We start from the raw sequence: 22539 nt of genomic DNA, 5'->3' as shown, positions 1-22539 counted from the left end.
ACTAGGTTCTTACAAAAACAATTAGAACAACTTCAGCTACCATTTTATAAAAAAAATAAGCACATCCAGCTAAAAAAACACTTTTAAGTCTTTTATTCTCGCTAAAGTTAAGCTGAGCTGAAAGAGTTATCGGTTAGTTGGTTATTTAAAGAATGGTATGTATAAAAACTTTTACAAATCTTACATTTTAAGGAGTTTGTTTTAGGGACGACGTTGGCGTACGTTCCACCTGAAATTGTTAGTGCTAAAACAGTCACTTTTTCACAAGCCACAGATGTATACAGTGTTGGAATAACTCTGTATGAAATACTCAGCAACTTGGGTACACCTTGGGAGAACACAGTTCCAATTTGCTCAGATGCTTTGATCAAGGACGCGATTGAATAAGGCATACGACCAAGTCTGAAGCTCGTAGAAGACCTTTACGAAGATGATACAACCGCCGTTAGAAACATAATACAAAAGTGTTGGCACCAAAACTCAATCCTTAGACCGTCAATAACAGAGGTAGATAAACTCAGGTTTATATTTTAAGTAATATCTGAAGTGGTACTACAAAATTGGATTTCGAAAAAGTACTCTTCTAACAGTAGATTATTAAATGCCAATTATCTGCAAAATTATGTATGGATGCCGATTGTCATTCATGCAAAATATATGCTATTCATTTCTATATATTTTTATATCTCCTTGTCTTTATTATGTGTAAACGACTTTTTACATTCAGGTTATCTCAGAATTGGAAAGAAACCCTTCTGTGAGTTGATTATTCTATCTTATAAAACCTGTCTTGTGTTTTAATACTACAATTAATAAAAAAAATACCAGGAAACTGAATTCTTCAAATTTGAAAAAAAACTCATAAGTTTCTTTCAGATTAAGATTCATAGAAAATGTAAGGCTAGTTTGACAAACCATGGTCTCCTTTATGTCAGGTTGCAAGTGGATGCGTGGACATACAACGGCCAAGCGTGGATACCTCTCTTGCGTGTTCTAGTAACGGTAGGATTTCTGTAATTGAAAGAATATTATGATGTAATGAAGGCGGAAGATAAATCAACTTTACACATGCTCTTCACAAGCCAAGTTTGTCTTTGTGTTTCCCAAATCTCTATGATGCTAGTGAATAATATGGGTTTTTCTTTCAACAGAATGTGAAAAACTGCAGCACACAAAAGTCACGTGAAAACGGAAGTAAGTTCTAGCAATCTTATCTTCTAAAAATTTTAAAAACTTAAAACAGACCACCTTGCGTCTTTGTTGTTTTTAAACACTATGTACAATGTAGCTGCTTAACAATGTAGAACATGCAATTTTGCAATTCTTCTAGTATTATTGAGCAAATATGTATTTAAATGAATGTTATTACCCGGGTAATAGGGCGGCATCAATATTTCTGATTATCGCGCGATTTGATTGGTTAGAACTTACGTCATAGCGGGCAATATTCCACGGTATTACCCGCTACCACAGCAACCGTGTTTTACGTTTAAATATGGTGGCATTAAATGTAAATACATTTAATGCCAACATATTTAAACTTTAAACACGAAAAAAAGTAAACAAAACGCGAAAAATAAGTGAAACTTACTTTTATATTTTCAAGAATTCTATGTTGCAGCTACAATAAAAACCTGTGATGTTTACACGATATTCGATTTTAAAAAAACATATTAGTTAGTTCGAATGTACGTTCCATATGGGAACAGTTTCTATAAAGACAAAGTTTCTACATCCTGCTTATAATGTTATATTTTTGGTCTTAAAATGCAGTACGCGGATAATAATCCATATAATAACTGTTTATTTCGGGCAATACCTTCGAATATTGACCTCTGCCACGTATTGCCCTCACAAGCTCGGGCAATACTTTGACGTCGGTCAATATTCTCCAGTATTGCCCTCATAAACAGTTATTATAGGGTTAGTATTCTATTATTAGTATTTTGGTTATTTACAAAAACAAAATATTGCTTTGTTATGGTACATTTTTTGTTTAATTAGTTACCTTCATTATTGCCTTAGGATATGGTGTTATCGCTTTAAAAGAAATTCCAAAAAAATATTTCTTCTTGAATATAGAGGAGAATTGCTAGACGCAAGCTTAGGAGAAGATATGTTAAACCAACATCATTTGAATAATTATGGATCCTACGTATACTTTTTTTAAGCATAAGAAACAAATGTTAAGGTAAGTGCACATTTGTTATTGCACTCGTCACTACTAATTATTCTTGAATATTAAAATCAATTGATCATTATAGCATTGATGCTACAAATAGCGATTGTTTAGCAAGACTGGTAAATGACTCTCCATTTAATAAGTCTAATTGTAAAATGGAAGTTGTGGAGGTGGATGGAAGACCGCATTTGTGTCTGTTCTCCATTAGAGAAATTTCGCCTTATGAAGAGCTTCGGTATGATTATGGTGTTGGAGGTTTAGAATGGAGGAAGGTAGGGACATTTATAATTAAGTCCTAATAATTCCTACCACAGAAACATTTACGTGTCATAGTGTATTTTAGAATAAAGATTTTAGAAGTCCAATTCGACTAAATCAGAAACAGGTAACAAAAACGTTTTTTTCTATTATATCATATCAAATTCTTCAAGCAAGTCTACAATATTCAGGTTTATTAAGATTAAACGGGTAAAGTTATTGCTTTTGCTTTATTTTTGCGGCATTACAAAATCTTTTCCTGTCCTGTAACAAAATCTACAATTTTATGTGTTTATTTATTTATTTTTTTAATGTTTCTTTGTTTTGTGGTCTAAACATTTTTTTTAAAACCTAATTGATAAGAACATTTACGCTAAGATTTACACAAAATCAATAACTATGCTTTAACAGATTACGGAGTTGATGGCGGACGAAGAAATGCCAAAGGAGGCTGTACCGAAAAGCGTAAGCATTTCGAAATAATTAAATTAACAAAGCGTGCATTTCTCCTATTTATATTTGCAAGCGCACAGTAGCGTAGATTACACAAAACCATCATTTACCGCACATTCCGGTTTAGATTTATCCACCCACCCCACAAAAGGAAAATGCATTAGAATGTTCCCTCCTCAACAAGAAATATATGGTATATAAATGGTTTCACTATATTGCAGCAATGTTCCAATAATATCAGTTTGCAATAGGATATAACTGTTTTAAATAGTTTTCATACTATTTTTTTCAGTTCATAATTTTTACAATTTAGGAAATAAAGCAAGAGGTAGCGACAGTAAAAGATTAACATTCTGAAAGTGAAGGTACATTTACAACTTATCCAATCTTATTACAGAATAGACTACTTATGCCAAATGTTGCAAAAAATTCCATTTTATCTCATCAAGTTAATTCTAAGGCCGTATCCGTCTATTTGTTCCTTTCTATTTTTAGTTCCCGCTGACTTGAAGTGGACTTTGTGGTGAATCTTCAGGTAATTCCGTTCTTTTGAAGGCATATTATTTTTTGAAATCTTAACAATTCTGTTCCCTTCTGTACCACGCAGCTATAGCAAATGCCTTCGTTCTTAGAAGTAAATCAATAAAAATCAATAAAGGAATATTATTATACCCCTACCGCTTAATGCGATCAGAGAAAAAGTCTCTTTTTTAGCATTGTGCCATATAGTAATATTATAAAGTTTAAATTATCAAATTATCAAATTATAAAAGCCAATCTTATCAACTCATAATGCTAAGCGGTAAAAGCACTAGCTCTCAGGTCAGCAATATTTTAATTCTGACAGCTGTTTTCTTTTATAATATTCTATATCTCCACTAAATTTCATCAACAGAGTTTAAGTTCGAAATTTACTTCTTTAGGATATGTGATACCCAAAAGCAGTAAAATTATAATCCTAAACCAAGTCCTTAAATTAATCATAGAAGTTCGAAATTTCAAACACAGGTGATAAAAGAAAAGTTAATAATCCTGGCGCGGACGCAAAGGTATTAAAAATCTTTTTCTTTCTGAATCATTGGTTAGATTTAAGCAAAGAGTTTATTTTCGGAGTATCCATGAAAAGTGGCAGCAAATATAAGTTCTAATACGCGTGTTTACCGGCGGTAAGTATATTTTAAATGTTCTACCTTCCACCTTAGAAAGGCAAATATTCAAGCACTGATAACAAAAGACAAATTGGCGAGCTATTGCTAACCAAAATTTGACCAATTTCTTCTTTCATCTCTTTATTTTTGTTACTGTTGCAAAAACGTGTGTTTAGCGGCACCAGCTTGTGTAATTTCTATTTTATTTTAAACGTGATGTATCTATTCTAGAAAGTCAAAATACCAAACGCAAATCTCACCAGCAAAGAAAAATTGGATAGCATGAATGCAAAAGTATTTAATACTTTTTTCGTAATAGCTTTTTGAGTTCTTATAAATTGTGTTGGTAAGATACTTTTGTTACTGTTGTAAAAGCGTGTGTTTAGCGGCACCAGTTTGTTCCTTTCAATTTTCTAATAAAAGACATGTATCTATTCTAGAATGTCAAAATACCAAACGCAAATCTCACCAGCCAAGAAAAATCAGATAGCATGGATGCCACGGTATTTAGTCCTTTTTTCCTGATACCTTTTTGAGTTCTTAAAAAGTTTAAGTTACTAGGACTTTTTTTGGAATTTTTTTTACTGTTCTAAAAACGTGTGTATGGCGGCACCAGTTTGTTCAATTCAATTTTCTGATAAAAGAGATGTGTCTATTCCAGAAAGTCAAAATACGAAACGCAAATCTCACGAGCCAAGAAAATTAGATAGCATGGATGTAAAGGTAATAGTTCTTTCTTCCTGACATCTTTTTAGTTCTTATAAATTTGTGTTACTAAGTCTTTTCGGAAATTTTTGTTACTGTTGTAAAAACGTGTGTTTAGCGGCACCAGTTTGTTCCATTGAATTTTCTTTTAAAAGTATTGCATCTGTCTTAGAATGTCACAATACCAAGCGCAAATCCAGCCAGTAAAGAGAAATTGGATAGCATGGATGTAAAGGTATTTAGTCCTTTTTACCTGATACTTTTTTAAGTTCTTATACATTGTGTTGCTAAGATAGTTTTGTTACTGTTGTAAAAAGGTGTGTTTAGTGGCACCATTTTGTTTCTTTCAATTTTCTAATAAAAGACATGTATCTATTCTAGAAAGTCAAAATATCAAACGCAAATCTCACGAGCCAAGGAAATGCGGATAGCATAGATGTAAAGGTATTTCGTCCTTTCTTCCTGAAATCTTTTTTAGTTCGTGTTGCTAAGTCTTTTCGGAAATATTTGTTACTGTTGTAAAAACGTGTGTTTAGCGGCACCACTTTGTTTCATGGAATTTTCTTTTCAAAGTGTTGTATCCATCTTAAAATGTCAAAACACAAAACGCGAATCTCACCAGCCAAGAGAAGTCGGATAGCTTGGATGTAAAAGTATTTAGTCCTTTTTTCCTGATATCTTATTGAGTTCTTAAAAATAGTGTTGCTAAGATATTTTTGTTACCGTTGTAAAAACGTGTGTTTAGCGGCACCAGTTTGTTCTATTGAATTTTCTTTTAAAAGTATTGCATCTGTCTTAGAATGTCAAAATACCAAACGCAAATCCAGCCAGCAAAGAGAAATTGGATAGCGTGGATGTAAAGCTATTTAGTCTTTATTTCCTCATATCTTTTTGAGTTGTTATAAATTTGTGTTTGCTAAGATTTTTTTGGAATTTTTGTTACTGTTGTGAAAACGTATATTTGGGGGCACCATTTGTTTGATTGCTATTTTATATTAAAAGAGCGGTTTCATCTTGAAATTTCGAAAGGTTAAGCATGGATGATGAATGCATTGTGAATAACGCCAGCGCAGAGGTAACGTAATCGTTCTTTTCTTTTTAAATTGTTTTTGGTTTCTCATCAATTTGCCGTGTCAAATATGTGTATTTTTGTTTAAACGCTGAATATCAATGGAATAGTGAAGTTGAATGTGATACTCCCGTTACTCCAGTACTCCTAAAATCAATTGAAATTTTATTTTGTTTGAAATAAATTATTTATAATGTTAGTATATTTGATCTTAGACTAACGTGTTATCAGATACTTCTGAAGAATTTGTCTAGTCTTTCCATTCGTTACCTTCAGTATATAATGTTCTTTTTTTATATGTTTCTAATTGTTCTATCGGAGTGATTGCACTTCTTAGGTGGTTATTCATTCAGCATTTTCTCTCTTGTGCAATGTTACTTATAATCGAAATAATCTCTTCAGCTAGTGCTGTAACAAAAAATGTATGATAACATTTTTCTTTCACTTTACAGGAAAGAGACAGATAATGAATCAAACAGACTTGTTAAAAGTCCAGGAGACGTTGAAGATGGTGGTATTGAACCTTCCTTCGAAACTGTTCAGGTATTTTATTTGATGCTCTCCGGAAATTGTTTGCAGTTAGACTAAAATGATAAATTAAAATATATACCAAAATTTTATTTTAATAGTTTATATTTCATATAACCCAATTTCTGTGCTCTCGTTTAAATTCACTGTTTGGCGTTATAGAAATTAAACTAAAAGCAATGCTCATTTACTAAATCAGTTTCTATTTAAGAAAAGGTAATTTCACTACAACTTGCTATTAAAAGTAAAAAACATTATAAAGTAACAAATAAGTAGCTAATTTACGAAAATTTATATAAACAATTGTCAGCTTGGAACAAATTTCCTGTTTAAAAATAAAGTTTTAATATAAAGAACCAAATATAAGGTAAAATTTCGTCTTAGATCGTTCGCCTCTTAAAGATGGCAGAAAAATACATTGTTGCATTTTTTGCAAGTCTTGGTACTATCGAATTCTCCGGCATGTAATGAGAAGACACAAAAATAAGGAAAAAGTTAAAGAAATTTTAAAGAGTATCAAATAAGCAAAAGAGTTTGGCATTTGCGCAACTGCGAAGAGAGGGAGATTACCTCAGCAATGTCATAAAATCAAAGGACCGAAATTTTAATTTAACAGTTATTCGGAAAGGAAAGGCTGGTGCTGACAAATACACCATGTGCGTAATTTGTCGTGGTTTTTTTAGTCAACGTGGCATTTCAAAGCGCACTGCTTAATGTAAAACAAATACTAACAGTGAAGCGAAGTGTTTTTGATTGCGCGAGTCTAGAATGGTGTTGGCTAGTGTATTGGCATCAGATGATAAATATCGAGAGTTGTCTGGCCAAGTAATTTCCAGGATGGCAGAGGACGAAATAACAAATATAATCAAGAACGACGAACCATGTATGAAAAAGGAGGAAGAGAGAAGTTTACAGAAAATCCAAATAAAGTAAGGAGTGTGGCAAGGTTAGTTCAAGCTTTTAGAGCAAAACACAAGCTTGATTCATTGTCAGTCAGTAACCTTATCGACCCACAATATTAGAATAAAATTATTACAACTGTCAAAGAAATGGCCAAACATGGTGGTACCGACGTAGTTGGGATCCCTAGTCTACTTTTGCGGGTTGGTCGATCGCTAAGTGCTCTTGCTTCAGCAAAGAGGGCAGTTGGTATAAAAACACGAGACAGTGAGATGGTCAAAGATGCTAGAGATTTTCTTGAGTTGCACTCCGAGGAATGGCATATTTATGCCAACCATGCCCAAGCTACCTTTTCCGCTAAAAAGGACAAATCTCCAGAGCTCTTACCCCTTACAGAAGACATAAAAAAAGTAAGACTCTTTTGTAATTACAGAAATGCAGACAGTAATGGAGAGCGTTACACAACAACAAGAAGTAAATAACTTTCTCATTACTCGTAATGAGTACAGTTATTTGCAAAAATTAGTACTTGTTCAAATACTAACGTTCAACGCACGTCGTGGAGGAAAGCCAACGAAGTTAACACTTGATCACTGGATCAATAGAGATAAATGGAAGCGTCAAGAAGACATTGACAATCTTGAAAATGCAACAGAGAAAGTACTTGCCGAGAGATTGAAGGTTGTGTACACAAAAGGTAAGAGAAAGAAAAGAGTACTCACATTATTTACGCTAGTGGTTCAGGAATGCATTAATGTATTGGTAATGGCACGTTCGCAAGTTGGAATAGGTGATACCAATCAATACTTGTTTCCTTGGGTATTCAAAAAATCCGAAAATCACGTGCGTGGGTGGGATGTGGTCAACAGTATCGCAGCAAAGGCTCACTTAAAAAACCCAAAGCTTATAACCTCCACCAAAATTCGAAAACAGATGGCTACTGTTCTGCAACTTTTGGACATGACACCTGATGAATTAGAATGTGTAACTGAACATCTTGGGCACACAGCAGATGTTCAGAAGACGTGGTATCGGCAGAAGGTGTCCACCATCGAGTTGACAAAAGTTGTCACTCTACTAATGGCTAAGGATAAAGGAGTAAACTTTAAAAATAAACGAATGAAAGATCTCGGTAAGTTTATTAAGAGAAAAAGACTTTATTATCAACTCAGAACGAAAATTACAAAGTGCACGCACAATGATAAACTCGACCAGTTAAGTCTTAAAATTTAAATTCTAGAGGTTTTGCTCCTCTAAAGAATATGCTCATATAAAGGAACACAATTCTTCCTTTTTCCAAGGAGATAATTGGCACAAAAATTGAACAAACAAATAGACAGAGAGAGTAGGACAGGACTTCTGTAAGGGGTACAAGGGTTTCGACTCATATTCCTTAACCAAGGTACCGAAAATGTCTAGCTGAGTCACCTCAAAAAAGGTATGCGAACAGTCTTCAGCAGAAACTAGACATTTTTTTCATCCATAACTTTTCATCTGTCCTACTTTGTACAATCTTGTGTGACTGGTGTAAGAAGTGGAGTCGTCACTCTTCAAAGATAAGACCAGTGCAGTCAAACCCCCTTGCTGACATAATTTTTTTTTGTTCTTTGTTTTTTTCTTTTTGACTGGGGTAATAAGTGGAGTCGTCACTCTCCTAAGATAGGACCTGGTACAGTCAAACCCCCTTGTTGGCGTAATTTTTTTTTGTTTTTCGCTTTCATTTTGACTGGGGTAATAAGTGGAGTCGTCACTCTCCAAAGACACCAGGCCTTAAGTTGATAAGGTGAGAGAGTTTTTTTGTCCCTCAAGTTGCTTAGCTCGATTTAGCATCATTTTTTTTTTACTTACACAGTACTGGTATCACAAACCCTACCCTACCTGTAGCATCGTGTTTGTCATTAGTAAACACAACACAGTCAAAAACGTTATCCGTATTAGTATAGCTGCACTTCTATTTGAAGTGAAACACGGTTTTAAGCATCATCTTTGTAGGATAGAGCTGCAGGATCTCTTTGTACAATGTACATGAAAGAGTTAAATATTCCTTACTTTTTAGGCGCAGAAGCATCAGACATAGAATCACAAGAACTTGAAAATCCCTCAACAAATGTGAATGGTATGATGGTTATCTTCTTAACGTTAACGTCCACAAATGCTGCGTCACCTTATAGTTATGGAACCGATAAGGGGAATGACGTTGTTAACATGGCTTTGGACATAAATATCTTTTTTAATTGCTCGTCAGAATTTTATGGTACTATTTGGCTGCAAAACTAATTAAATATAAACTGTCTGCACGGATCAATGATAATGCTCTGTCTGAAGAGAATTCCCGCACAGAAAGTTTTATTAATTTTTTTAAAATATTTATTAAACAACCTCCAACTCGTCAAATATGCTTTTTTATCGCTAGTCTGTCACAGTTTTTAAATCAGTTATTTTCTTTCTTTAGAAAATATGTTAAGTGAAGTTGACGAGACAGAAGCTCCAAGCGCACCTACTGCTGTTACTGAAGAAAGTAGAAATGGTACGTCACATTCTTAAATCTACCTATGCGCCAGCACTTGTGAACCTGGTTGTAGCTTTACACGTGTTACGGGATCCCAACACTCAGCCTTACAGAGGTGATTGATGCATAGGACCAGCCTTGGTCAGGACCAGCCTGAAGAATGAAATTAGACATTGTGGCAGAGTCAAAAGGGTGCTCCACGAAAGATCGTTTTCCACATAACTGTCGCGATTGCGAGATTATTTTAAAACATTTAAAGTGCTGAGTAGACGTAACAAACTAACTAGAACATTCGAAGAATGATTTAGCGCATGATATTCGAACTCTACTGAACAATAGACCTTTGTTTTGTTTATAATAGGAACCTTCGGAAATAACATTCTAGAACATTATTTTTAATATATATATAGACAGAAAACGGCATTTGTCAAGTTAAGTTAAAAGGGTTGTATTATGAAGAACGAAATATAAGAAGTTATAAAATCAAGCCTAACTCGTTGATCTGTCGTAACATTTGGTAGCAGAGGGTAGTTAGAAGATAGAGAGTTAGCAGAGAAAGACGAAAAGGAGAACGAATAGGAAGGAACGAGATACGAATCACGAATTGGAAATTACGTTATCATAGACACTCGAAAGGACGAAGAATCATAACAAAAAACATTTACATCAACACAACGTGAACGATACAATTCATTAATTATTTACGAGAATCTCAAACTTGGGATCAAATCACGACGTGCAATTAATCATTCACAACGATCATCAACTCAAAGAACTGTGATCAAAGAAGATTCTAGAAGTGCGAATAAATAGTAAACAGAAGACATGGAAGGAAAAAGAATAAAACATTCCAGACAGAGATTACGCGAAAAGATTAACGAAATAACAAAATACCTTCAAGATGAACAGGAATGTGACATTGATGAACTTAAAAGATTGAAGAAGCATCTAGAAAAAAGACACGCTCAATTCGAGAAGGACATTGCTAATTTCGAAACGGCTGTGGAGGAGACAGAAGAAAAATCTGTAAAAAAACGGAATATGATGCTCGAAGCAGAAGACATCTTGGAAGACGTGGAGCATCTCATCGGCGTGAAGAAACAACGACAGCTTGAGCGTAAAAAGGAGCGTGAAGCCGAAGAGAAACGACTGCAGCGTGAAGCCGAAGAGAAACGACTGGAACGTGAAGTCGCAGAGAAACGACTGGAACGTGCAGCTGAGGAGAAACGAATGGAACGTGCAGCTGAGGAGAAACGACTGAAACGTGCAGCCGAGGAGAAAAGATTGAAGCGTGAAGCAGAGGAGAAAAGACTAGAACGTGAAGCTGAAGAGAAAAGACTAGAACGTGAAGCTGAAGAGAAACGACTGCAGCGTGATGCCGAGAAGAAACGACTGGAACGTGCAGCCGAGGAGAAACGACTGGAACGTGCAGCCGAGTATAAAAGACTGGAACGTGAAGCCGAGGCGAAAAGACTGGTACGTGAAGCAGAGGAGAAAAGACTCGAGTGCGAAGTTGTTGCTGAGGAGAAAAGATGGGAAGCTGATGAGCGTGAAAGGGAACGGATATACAAGTTGGAAATGGAGAAAGAAAAATTGCGAAGTGAAGAAAGGATGTTGCAGATGAAATTGGAAATGGAAAGGGATTCCGAGAAGGCACAAGCCGTAGTTAATTTGAAAGATATGGAGAACCAGCAATCATATAAAATGACGTTGCCAGAACATGATTTTTATCCAACACCAAAGGTACCTACGGTTCGTCTACCCAAGCTGGAACTTCAAAGATTTGGAGGTCAAGTATTGAAATGGCAGGGCTTCTGAGATGTGTTCGAAGCAACAGTTCATAAAAATCCCTCTCTCCAGCCCATCGACAAGTTCAACTATTTGAGAGCAGAGCTGGAGAACGAAGCGTTAAGGGTAATTGACGGCCTGGAACTGACCAATGCGAATTACGAGGTGGCACTTGGTATCCTACACGAACGATTTGGAAACAAGCAGTTGATAATCAATAACCACTACACGCAACTAATGGATTCGCAGCCGGCCTCCAACAAGACGACCTCATTACGAGCAACGTACGACAAGATAGAAAAACATTTACGATCGCTAAACTCGTTAGGAGAAGATACCAACACAAGATCAACAATATCCCTAATTCGTATGAAACTACCGAGGGTGGTGATTGCACGGCTAGAACAGAAAAGGGGAGAAGAAGAGGAATGGACAGTGGAAACATTGAGGAAAGTTTTAAAGAGATACATCACAGCACAAGAAGTAGCAGACAACCAATATGAAATCAATCCACGCAAAGATTGAAAAGAGTCCAATCAGAAGCCTACAAGTCGCCATCGCCAAGCTACAGCGGAAACTTTACAGGAGAATCGCTACTGTCCAATGAAACTCGCAAAATGAAATATGGCCGACAATGTTTATTCTGCAATGGTTAACATCGAAGCGACGAATGTAAAAGATATCCGGACATTCAATCGAGAAAACGACAGATTAAAGACCAATGCCTCAGGTGCATGAAAAGAAACCACAAAATAAGGGACTGCAAGTTGACTGGGAAGATTTGCGTACACTGTGGAGAAAAAGACAAGCATCTTCGTACACTTTGCCCTACGAAATTCCAGCAAATAAACGATCACAAAAAGAAACCGGAAACAGAGAGCGGAATGGTAGCAGTGGGAGAAACAGTCATTATGAAGACAGCGATTGTTACACTTCAAGGAGAAAACACAAGAATGAAGTCACGAATATTCTTTGACAATGGAAGCTCATCACCGAAGAACTTGCGAATCAATTAAGATTAGAGCCAAAAGAAATGCAGAATTTTTATGTCAACACGTTTGGGAATGCGGAGCGCAGTCAGAAATGTCTGCCATTAGTACAGCTGACACTGAAGACAAAGTTTGGAGCAGACATGAAGATCAAAGCAACTGTGACGAAAGAAATAATTGGACCACTACAGAGAATGCCCTTGGCTTTGAATGATAAAAGAAAGATTGCAAAACAATATGAACTTGCAGACACCATACCATCGAATATGGAGACGTACAGCCTTGTTCTTCTTATTGGGAATGATTACTATGACGACATCATTCACGAAAAGGTGAAGATACAAGATCACCTATACCAATTGAAGTCGAAGGTTGGGTGGATCATCTCTGGGAAAAATGGAAGAGAAAATTGGCATCGAGAAGTAAACGCTCTGTTTGCGCTCTCAACAGAAAGTCAATCGTCAACGAACAGAAGAATGCTGAGTGAAGACGTGCCATCACTGTTTGAACCAAGCCTGGAAGATATGTGGAAGATGGAAACAATTGGCATTAACCAACACGAAGAACGGGATTCAGACAAAGCTGTGATGGAAATGTTCAAGAATACAGTGAAGAGGGATGGAAAAAGATATTTTGTAAGCTGGCCGTAGAGAAACGAAGATTCTGTTCTCCCAGAGAACTACGAATTGTCCCTTGGGAGATTGAAGTCCCTGATGAAATATCTGTAAAAAGATCCTAAATTACTTCACCTTTATGATGAGATGATTCGATCGCAAGTTGAAAAGGGTGTACTGGAAAGGGTTGATCCTTCAGAGGTGAACAACCAGACAAAGAAGCATTACATTCTACATCACAGTGTTATCAAAGCTAAAAGTGCAACAACGAAGTTGAGGATTGTTTACAATGCATCCGCAAAAATAAAGAAAGGCAACAAGAGCTTGAACAAGTGCTTACACCGAGGACCTGTCATCATGGAAGATTTGTGTGGATTGCTACTTCGGTTTAGGACAAAGAAGATTGGAATAATCGCAGATATCAAGAAAGATTTTCTACAAATCGCAATTCAAGAAAATGATCGTGATGTAAATCGATTTCTTTGGTTAAAGGACGTCAAGAAACCGGTTTCTAATGATAACTTGGAGACGCAGAGATTTGTAAGATTGCCTTTCGGAATAATTTCGAGTCTATTCCTACTGGGTGCTACTATTCAACATCATATCGCGAACACAGATGAGCCAGTAGCAGAAGAAATAAAGGACAGTATTTACGTTGACAATATGATTTTCGGCACAGACAACGAAAAGGAAGCCATTGACTGGTACCGAAATGCAAAGGCCTTATTTAAAGATGCATCGATGAACTTGAGGGAATGGTTGACAAACTCAGACGAAGTGAACAAGAAAATTGATCCTGAGGACCAAGTCAAATCAAAGATAACGAAGGTTCTTGGCTTAGTTTGGAACACAAACACTGATGAATTGTCGATCTCAACAAAAAGAATCAATCCAGACAAACCTGGAACAACAAAACGCGAAGTATTGGCTACAATAGCGTCGGTATACTATCCCTTGGGAATGCTGACGCCTGGTACGATCAAATGAAGATATTTCTTCAAGAACTATGGGAGAAAAATATTGGTTGGGACAATGTTTTAGAGCCAAAGGACCAAGAAAACTGGAAAGAATTGACAAAGCACTTGCAGGCGTTATCAACCATTCAACTGCCACGGTATGTCGGAAGCGAAGAGAGTCAGCTGATTGGATTCTGTGACGCATCAGGTATATGCACAGCGATCTACTTACACACAGTTATTGATGGAAAAGTGAACGTCAACCTCATATTTTCCAAAGCAAGAAATGCACCAAAGAAGCAATTGACGATTCCCAGACTGGAACTGATGTCAACACTGATTGGGGTAAGATGCCTGCGATTCATATCAAAGGAACTGAGGTTAGAGAACACTGAGAAGATAGTCTGAATAGATTCACAGTGCGTGCTGAAGTGCCTACAACAAAAGGAAAACAGCGATGTGTTTGTTCGAAACCGCATACAAGAAAATACTGAAAAGGATGAAGTAGAATTCCGCTACATGAATACTAAGCACAACCCCGCAGATCTGCTGACACGTGACACACCAGAAAACCCTGGAGGATATCGTTTATGCTTGTTAACAGACTAAAACAATCATCAAACGAGGGCGAGGGGGCAGGGAATCAACACTAAATACCCTTGGAGGATATCGTTAACATAGGTTGCGCCAGAACATACAAGTATATATATATCTCTTTTAACAAATTTGATGTTATTTAGTTGCTTTACTAGGGAAAAGATAGAAGTAAACTCAGTAAGGAGCTCTAAAAGTAGACGCACAACAGAATCGTGGCGAAATGTAAACCGATCCTGTGTAAGGGCAGTTTTGCAGCCACCTAAGATGTGGGCTGCGGTGCACACTTGCTTACCGCATAAGAAACATGCGGATTAAGTGCACAAACGCTGCTTTTTCAATTTACTTTGTGATGGAAGAACATCGTAAGTGGAGCCTAAACAAAAAGCAAGCAAGTATGGAGCCATGCCCTGCAAGGATTTCTAGGAGAGATCGTTTTTAATGTAATTCTCCCATCTGGTCCGGTACCCTTGAACTTGTAACTGCATAGCCTTACTTGTTTCGTTTGTTTTTTTCTGATTGGTACTAAGAGGTTTTGACAAGTCCTCATATTGCCAGATTTCATTGCAGTATTGCTGTTCAACTGTAGTCCATGTCTCAGGCATGATATTTCAGGCGTGTAATAATATTTACGAGCAATTAATATGCTTTGTAACACTTTACATATTTAATTTTACCCACTTTAAACATTAGTTTGCGTACTTTTCTAAACTTTTTTTATAAACTATTTTCACACGCTTCCTTATTACATTTATCTTTATTTATTATGAACAAGCTTTTTTACACTACGTGTATATGGAAAACTTTATTGTAACAAACAAACTTCACAGGTGAAGTTTGACAATTATTTTGTGATTTTACATAAAAAACAAGGACATATAAATGGTCTCTGTTAAGTTACCCAAATGTCTTTCATTTTGTTCTCTTTTTCTAATGCCCCTGCATTTAAAATTTTTAGGCGAAGTCCTGTCGAATTAACAAAATTAGTTTGCAAGAAAAATTGAACCTATTGATATTTGCAAAAGTTTATACTATATACTGCTTTACTCGTATTCCGGATATCTCGAACTGTTGTATATCAATTCGCGCGTACTCTCAGGGAAATGTAACTCAAGTTGCTGAGCACGTACTTTATATTATTCAAATTATACAAAATTTTAGCGACGTTACAGCGTTTTTTCCGCCGGAAGTTTGTTTAAGTTCTCAAAAATCCGACCTAAAGTCCCGGCATTGGGCTGTTGCACCAGTGACTTAAATACTGCCCAAGTTAATGTGAAAGATATTCTTACGTACCTCGGCAACCCATTCTATTGATTGCTATGGCGTTTTTTAGGATTCAGTAATAGACATATTCGTGTAGCAAAACTAATATCGTCGAAAACGGAGAACATACAGAACACCGTCCCCGTCAATTATCCTCACAATACCTGTATACACATCTTAGTTTGTTAGTTACTTATTTTATATTACTTATGAATACAATCAATATAGAATGTGGTGTAGAGAGACTGCTAAACCACAGGCATTAAGCACGGCAAGAAAAGGGCACGGCAAAGGCAGGCAAGAAAACAGGACAGGAAGAGGAATCAGCAAGGCATGGGAGGCACAGGCAAGGGCATAGTAGGCAGGCACCACAAAAGGCATAGGAAGGGTAGGCAAAGGCAAGGTCAGTGCTGGTAAGGCAGGGGAACCTTAATAGAAAAGCTGGCTAAATTTTACAATTGACTTTTCAATAATCGAAAACTTAAATTACCTGGCTGCATGGCTGCGCAGTTACCTAAACATAAAAAACTTCTTTACCTTGCACATGCGCAACAAGAAACCCTACACGTATCCTCGAGAGTAACAGGGGATTAATTATTTCAAACATCTTAACAAACTAGCAAAAGAAAAGAACTGGTAACACAATCCAAACAAATATCACATTTTGGGAAATACGAAATATCAAACATTGTTTTCACATTAGGCTTAGTACTACTTTAGTTAAACAAAGATTAATGTTTCTGACTAAAAGGAGTCTAATAGAATAGAAAAATCAAAAAAAGAAATTGAAATACTTGGATTTTTATCGAAACAATGGCTTTCCACAATGGAAGGTCACTTGTTACGTGGGATCCGCGTTGATAAGTGCTAACGGATCTCCACTATCGGTTCACGACAATGTACTTGTTGACTTTAACCTGGGGGGAAATACCCTGTACCCACAGTGTGACCTTGGTGGAAGACCCTAGCACTAGGGTCATTCTGGGCACGGATATGCTCAGGAAAATGGAGGCGAGGATTGACCTGGGACGATGGGAGGTAGCAATGGCAAAGGAGGAAGAAAAAGTCTTTATTCCCCTTTTGGGAAGGAAGCCTTTAAAAAGACATCAGGCCGAGGCGGTAAAGCGCCCCCTTTACAGACTAGGTCATCAGCTAGTCCACAAAAATCTCCCACGCTGACCAACGCGCACCGGTTAAGCAAAGAAATATACCGGAGTATTGCGACGTGCTGTTGCCCGTCTCTATAGTTTGTACCCAGGACATCATCTTGGAACAATTGTCAGAGTCAGTACAGAAGATTTCCTGCGAGGTACCATTCTCGGAGGTAATCTTTAGTCCATCGGAGACGATAGAGGACAATCAGCTCTTGACAACACCTACATTGTCGCAAAAAGGCCAGAAAGGAGTCTATCTACACGTGGTAAACCCCACGAAAGACAGAGTGATTCTACCAGCTCGAGCAGTAATAGGTCAAGCGGAGTCTCTTCCCAGGGTGTGCAGCCCTAACCTTCCTAGCACAGAAACCAACATACAATTTGATGAACATGTCCTAGGCGACAAGTGGTCTCCGCATCAGCTTCTCCAGTTAAAGCGGCTCTTAGAGGCGAATAGGGATCTGTTCGGACAGACCACGGCAGATTTGAGTATCACAACAAGCGTTCAGCATTATATTGACGTTGGAGACTCGGCTCCTATGAGGCAACGGCCTTGTAGGTTGACTATGTCACAAAAAGAGACTCTTGATCACGAGTTAGATGACATGTTGTACAATGGGATTATTGAGGAGAGTGTGTCCCCATGGAGTAGCTTGTGTATTATGGTACCGAAGAAGGACGGCTCTGTAAGGCTATGTGTTGACTTCCGAAAGTTAAATAAAAAGACTGTAAAAGATAGTTCCCCCTGCCAAGGATCGATGAAGTTATTGATTCTCTGCACTGTGCAAAAGTATTCTCGACTTTAGATTTATTTAAAGGCTATTGGCAAATTGAACTAGAAGAAGGCTCAAAGGAAAAAACGGCTTTTGCTACTCACCGCGGCTTATACCAGTTTTGCGTGCTACCATTTGGTCTTACGAACGCGCCGGGTTCTTTTCAACGTTTAGTTCAACACGTATTACGCGACCTTATCGGGAAGATTTGTTTTGTTTATATCGACGACATAGTAATGTTCTCGCGGAATTTTGATGAGCATCTACGTCATTTACAGATAGTGTTTGATGCATTACGACGAGCGAAATTGCGGTTGAAATTAAAAAAGTGCAAGTTTGCCTCTACACACGTCGAATATGTAGGATATACTCTTTCTGCCGAAGGCGTTGGCCTGGATCCAAGAAACATCAAAGCAGTTGCCACATATCCTGTACCTAAGAGAACGAAGGGCGTTCGCGCGTTTTTGGGCTTATGCCTATACTATAGGAAGTTTGTCGACAATTTTTCAAAGCTGGCAAAACCACTACATTATTTGCTAAAACAGGATATAAATTCCATGTGGGGAGAACAACAACAAAAATGCTTTGATGAACTGAAGACAAAATTGACCAGTGCACCTATTTTGGCATTCCCCGATTTCACAAAATCTTTTGTCTTATTTACTGCTCGGCGACGTTAAGGTGCATTCTGAATGCCACGGTATTTTGAACTCGCCTGCTACAATTTTACACTATGGCTAGTAATGTTGTTACGCGCTATCTGGTCCGCGTTTTTCAACTAAAATAGTCATGTTGCGCGGCCTCCTGGCATTTTTGAATTTGATATAAAGCTTTGCCCTGACAGTCATCATTGTTGATTGTTGGTTCACATTTAAAGATTTAAAGAGGGGAAAAGAGTTATACAAACAAATAAATGGTAAGTCAGTTCTTTATTAATATTATTGATAAATAAACTTTTGGAATATTACAGTTTTATTGAGTATATAGCTACCTAGCTAGCAAAATGATTTTTATTTGCTGATATTGGCTTTTCCTCATTGTGAAGATTTTTGTTCTAAGACAGCATTCTAAGACTGGTATTTTAATGTCTTGATTATCCCCTTGATTATCCAGGAAGATGTGGATTTAAGGTAAAAATTCAATGGATAGTAGCTAGCTAGGTATTATATAAGAAATGTAAAATGGGCCATTTTGTATAAGCTGTTGACCAGCCTTTTCAAAATATTATTTTGAGTCTCTAGCTATATCTATTAATGCTAAAAAAATTATTTCAACCTTTACGCCACTTTTCTCTTTCAAGTGGACAAGTAAACAAATTATAACTATAATTATATATATTTTATTTTTTTGTTTGCAGACAAAAGTTAAATATATTCTTGCGGTCGGAACGTTCTCCTTCGTTGCTCTCCGATGGGGTACAAATTGGGCTTTTCACAGTCAAACCTTCACAATAGAAATCTTAAGTAAACAGAATTTACAAGCAAAACGGCGTTAAAATGTCACGAAATGGCAAAAATTAAGCAGTATCTAAAACATCTATATTATAATACACGTATACGCCTGTCTGTCACGCAACATGGTACCGCAAGTAGCGACACGCGTGCAATGCTGTATAAAAAGGACGGGCAAACCCGTGGATTTTTCCAACGGCCACCGACTAGTATTAAAGATTTGACTAAAAAAAAAGAATTCCTGGAAAAATCCAGTATTGTATTTATAAAGGTTTTGCCACAAAAACATTACGATTACGGTATTTGTACACCATTTCATAATGGCTGCTTAATGCGAATACTGGCCCATGATTGGTTCAACCAGTATTATGACGCGAATCCGACCGCAAGAATAGAAAGGTGTGACTTTTTACTGCCTGTCAATTATTCAAATTTTTCCTGTATGTAACTGCGCTACATTTTGTTCAAAACGTCTCTCCACTGTAAATTAAAGATTATATGCTCATATATATAATATAATTTAATATAATATAATTTGCAACAACGCAACAATTCTTAAAAAAAAAATTTCTACTGGGCAAAAATTGACTCTGTTATGATTTGTTTTATAAATCAAGTTCCTTTTTTAAAGCAGCACAATATTTTAATAATGTTAAAATATTTTGTATTTTGCCAACTCATTCTCACTTTTTGGGATCATTGACAATGCTGTGCTGTTTGTGCCAATGCAGCTCAACTCCAAGTTCTTTAATTTCTTTTTTATATTTTCCTCTGCCAATTTTAACTTCACCTCAACTTCTGCTATAATTTGTAGGTATTTTTCTTTTGCTAATTGACATGGATTAGCCTTCATTTCCTTTCTGGTTTTATTGTACTGGTATATTAGTGGAATGTCCCCAATAACAGCTTTCATCATGAGAGAAGTTCTTGACAGCTCAGAAGTGGATGATGAGGTGGGACATAGAGGTGGTTGGAATTTAAAACCTGTAATGTTTCCTTGTTTTTTTTGTGTTTCAGGTGATGAGATATTGGTAGCATTCTTATAAATTGGTGATAATTGATGCAGGGGAGTATTTAAATTGGTTGCAGAAACAGCATGTGGTGTTGAAGCAACTTGTGGCGGAAATAAGGAGGTTGGTGTTAAGTTGTTTTCAGTACTAGTAGTGGTAGTATTGTGTTTGTTAGCTTTTGGAGTTGTGATTGGACTTTCTACGAAATTTTTTCTTTAAATCTTTTTAAACTTTTCAGTACCATCTTTTTGTCATCTTTTCCAGTTACTTTCAACGCAAGTACACAATGCTTATTAACTAAGCATTTTTCCCACAATCCAAAGGTATAACAGTTACACATATAAAATATACATACATTCTCAGCCATTATATGCACAATGGTAAGGGTGTGCAGAAATTACCATGATTCTTCGTTCATGGTAATTTCTTATTCATTATTTTCAAAAAGTTTTCATATATGTACCTTACATCTAGTTTTTGTACGCAAATAAAGAAAGTATTGTAAGCGAAATATTTTGACATCAGATTTGTAATAATCAAAATAGGTATATATACAAAGGAAAATGACAGTTAATAAACTTTGTAAATTTTTCTGAAAGGTTAAACAATGTCAAAGTATTATAAAAATTGTTGATAATATAATTTAGCACCAAATAGTAAAATTAAGACACTTGAAGTTTTAAAATGTTTTATTATTTCAAATTGCTTGCAGGTACTGCAAGGAAGGGCTAAATGTCAATACCGTTGAAGGTATTGTTCTTCCTCTTTTAGTGTTGACGATTGATAATGATGAAGAATCAAGGAACTGTCACCAGGTAGAGAATCAACACTTTTAAATATAATTCCATCACTGGTTTCTTCCCACCATTTATGTGAATCCAATAGAAAGTCAGCTATTCTTTTTAAAAAGCATTCATGATCATTTGGATATTTCTCTATCCAAAAGAATGGTATCACGGTCCCTGTTATAAAAATACTACACAATAATATTAAGCAAAGAAACGCATTTTATATTTTTTTTAAATGATAGAACTATTGCTGTTTTCTTCATTAATGTAAATACTTCAGCCATAGCAATCTAAAAATTAGGGCGACGTCAATTTTAATTTCACCATCATTTCATGGCAGTTGATTAGTTGATTGAAAGGACGTTCTGTTCTATGTAACCAGAGCACAAATAACATAATCTTTTTTATATATCAAATCAAAAAACAAAGTATAAAGTCAAAACGCAAAATATCGATAGCACATTGGGTAAAATATAGAACCTACCTGTTGAATGTCTCTGTATTCTTTGGGAAAGTTCCTCAAATGATTTATCTTTGCTCACTGCATTTTGGCCTGCACCTAATTTTATTGCGGCTTGCATTCTGATCAGGGCATTACATATGATGTTTTCTGGATGGTTATTTGATGTAAGTTTAGTTACGGTCTTGATGGGATTAAAACTAGCCTCTTCTTTTTCAGTGTTGGCTGTAAGACCAGAAACAAGACGTAGCTGTGTGCCAGAATGTCTGATAATTGAATAGTAATACACACCAAAAAATTTCCTCTGTGTCAGTGATGTTAATTTACCACGGATATGGAGTTTTATCAACATGGCGTGGTGGTGTGTTGCAATTATCAAATGCAGAATACTTGGCATACTTCTTCTATTTGCTGGCAAGTACAATATTTCCTGGATCTTTGAAAGTGAGATCAGCAGTTTCAATGCAAAGTGGCCTAATAACAAGAAAAGACTAGTTTATACATTGGTGTAAGTTATATTTGTTATGTTTATTTTGGTCCCATATTCAGGTGCAACTAAATCTTCAGATAATAATACTGTAGCCCTAATTTAGAAATATAGTAAATATTTACCTTCTAAATTTTTTAATGCTCAATTTGTTACGATCAGCAGGCTTCTTCTGTAATCAGAGGCATTTTTTGATTTCTTGTTATTAAACGAAGCCTCAATTATTTCTAATAAAGTCTTCTTCTTTGCACCTACATGATGTGGAAGCTCACAGTAGATATTTTTAATGTAGTTTGACACATCATGCAAAGGTTCATTATTTAATATCTCGTATCCCTCAAGGTTGAGCTCACTCAAAGATCTATGGGACTTCCCAAACATGAGGGCTGGCAACCTTTGAATTCCATGCATTTCCTCTTGAAGCAAGTTGTTTAACCCCTTTGTAGGGAGATCACAGGAG

The 22539-nt window shown here is 36.3% G+C and overlaps 3 protein-coding genes and 1 long non-coding RNA gene across 4 annotated transcripts; all 4 read left to right on the top strand.

Annotated features, from left to right (window-relative positions):
* Positions 1-2059: 2059 nt before the first annotated feature.
* Positions 2060-2732, top strand: LOC130626511 (histone-lysine N-methyltransferase set-1-like). Its single transcript, XM_057441327.1, has 2 exons — positions 2060-2191; positions 2265-2732. Exons 1-2 carry the CDS (start codon positions 2145-2147, stop codon positions 2479-2481), a joined length of 264 nt encoding a protein of 87 aa, XP_057297310.1. The 5' UTR covers positions 2060-2144; the 3' UTR covers positions 2482-2732.
* Positions 2733-7677: 4945 nt separating this feature from the next.
* On the top strand, positions 7678-12065 carry LOC130627929 (calponin homology domain-containing protein DDB_G0272472-like). Its single transcript, XM_057441415.1, has 5 exons — positions 7678-8375; positions 9300-9359; positions 9696-9774; positions 10607-11546; positions 11613-12065. The coding sequence occupies exons 1-5, from the start codon at positions 7679-7681 to the stop codon at positions 12063-12065; spliced, it is 2229 nt and encodes a 742-aa protein (XP_057297398.1). The 5' UTR covers position 7678.
* Positions 12066-13290: 1225 nt separating this feature from the next.
* Positions 13291-14130, top strand: LOC130627896 (uncharacterized). The gene has a single exon (XM_057441413.1). It carries the CDS (start codon positions 13291-13293, stop codon positions 14128-14130), a length of 840 nt encoding a protein of 279 aa, XP_057297396.1.
* A 1943-nt stretch (positions 14131-16073) lies between these two features.
* Positions 16074-22276, top strand: LOC130628382 (uncharacterized). Its single transcript, XR_008981834.1, has 4 exons — positions 16074-18799; positions 20352-20467; positions 21116-21159; positions 21812-22276. It is a non-coding gene; the product is annotated as an uncharacterized LOC130628382 (long non-coding RNA).
* Positions 22277-22539: the final 263 nt, after the last annotated feature.

The sequence above is a fragment of the Hydractinia symbiolongicarpus genome, chromosome 2 (genome assembly GCF_029227915.1).
Source record: "Hydractinia symbiolongicarpus strain clone_291-10 chromosome 2, HSymV2.1, whole genome shotgun sequence".
In the NCBI taxonomy this organism is placed as follows: Eukaryota; Metazoa; Cnidaria; class Hydrozoa; order Anthoathecata; family Hydractiniidae; genus Hydractinia; species Hydractinia symbiolongicarpus.
The sequence above is the reverse complement of the archived record's forward strand: the minus strand, read 5'-3'. Positions and strand labels throughout refer to the sequence as shown.

Bases quoted from the DNA above. Each gene is read 5' to 3' on its own strand.
- LOC130626511 (XM_057441327.1), top strand. From the start codon at position 2,145: ATGGATCCTACGTATACTTTTTTTAAGCATAAGAAACAAATGTTAAG. The intron at 2,192-2,264 runs GTAAGTGCACAT...TGATCATTATAG, and splicing joins CATAAGAAACAAATGTTAAG to CATTGATGCTACAAATAGCG.
- LOC130627929 (XM_057441415.1), top strand. From the start codon at position 7,679: ATGCAGACAGTAATGGAGAGCGTTACACAACAACAAGAAGTAAATAAC. The intron at 8,376-9,299 runs GTAAGTTTATTA...CTTACTTTTTAG, and splicing joins TAAACGAATGAAAGATCTCG to GCGCAGAAGCATCAGACATA. The intron at 9,775-10,606 runs GTCACATTCTTA...AAAACATTCCAG, and splicing joins GAAGAAAGTAGAAATGGTAC to ACAGAGATTACGCGAAAAGA.
- LOC130627896 (XM_057441413.1), top strand. From the start codon at position 13,291: ATGATTCGATCGCAAGTTGAAAAGGGTGTACTGGAAAGGGTTGATCCT.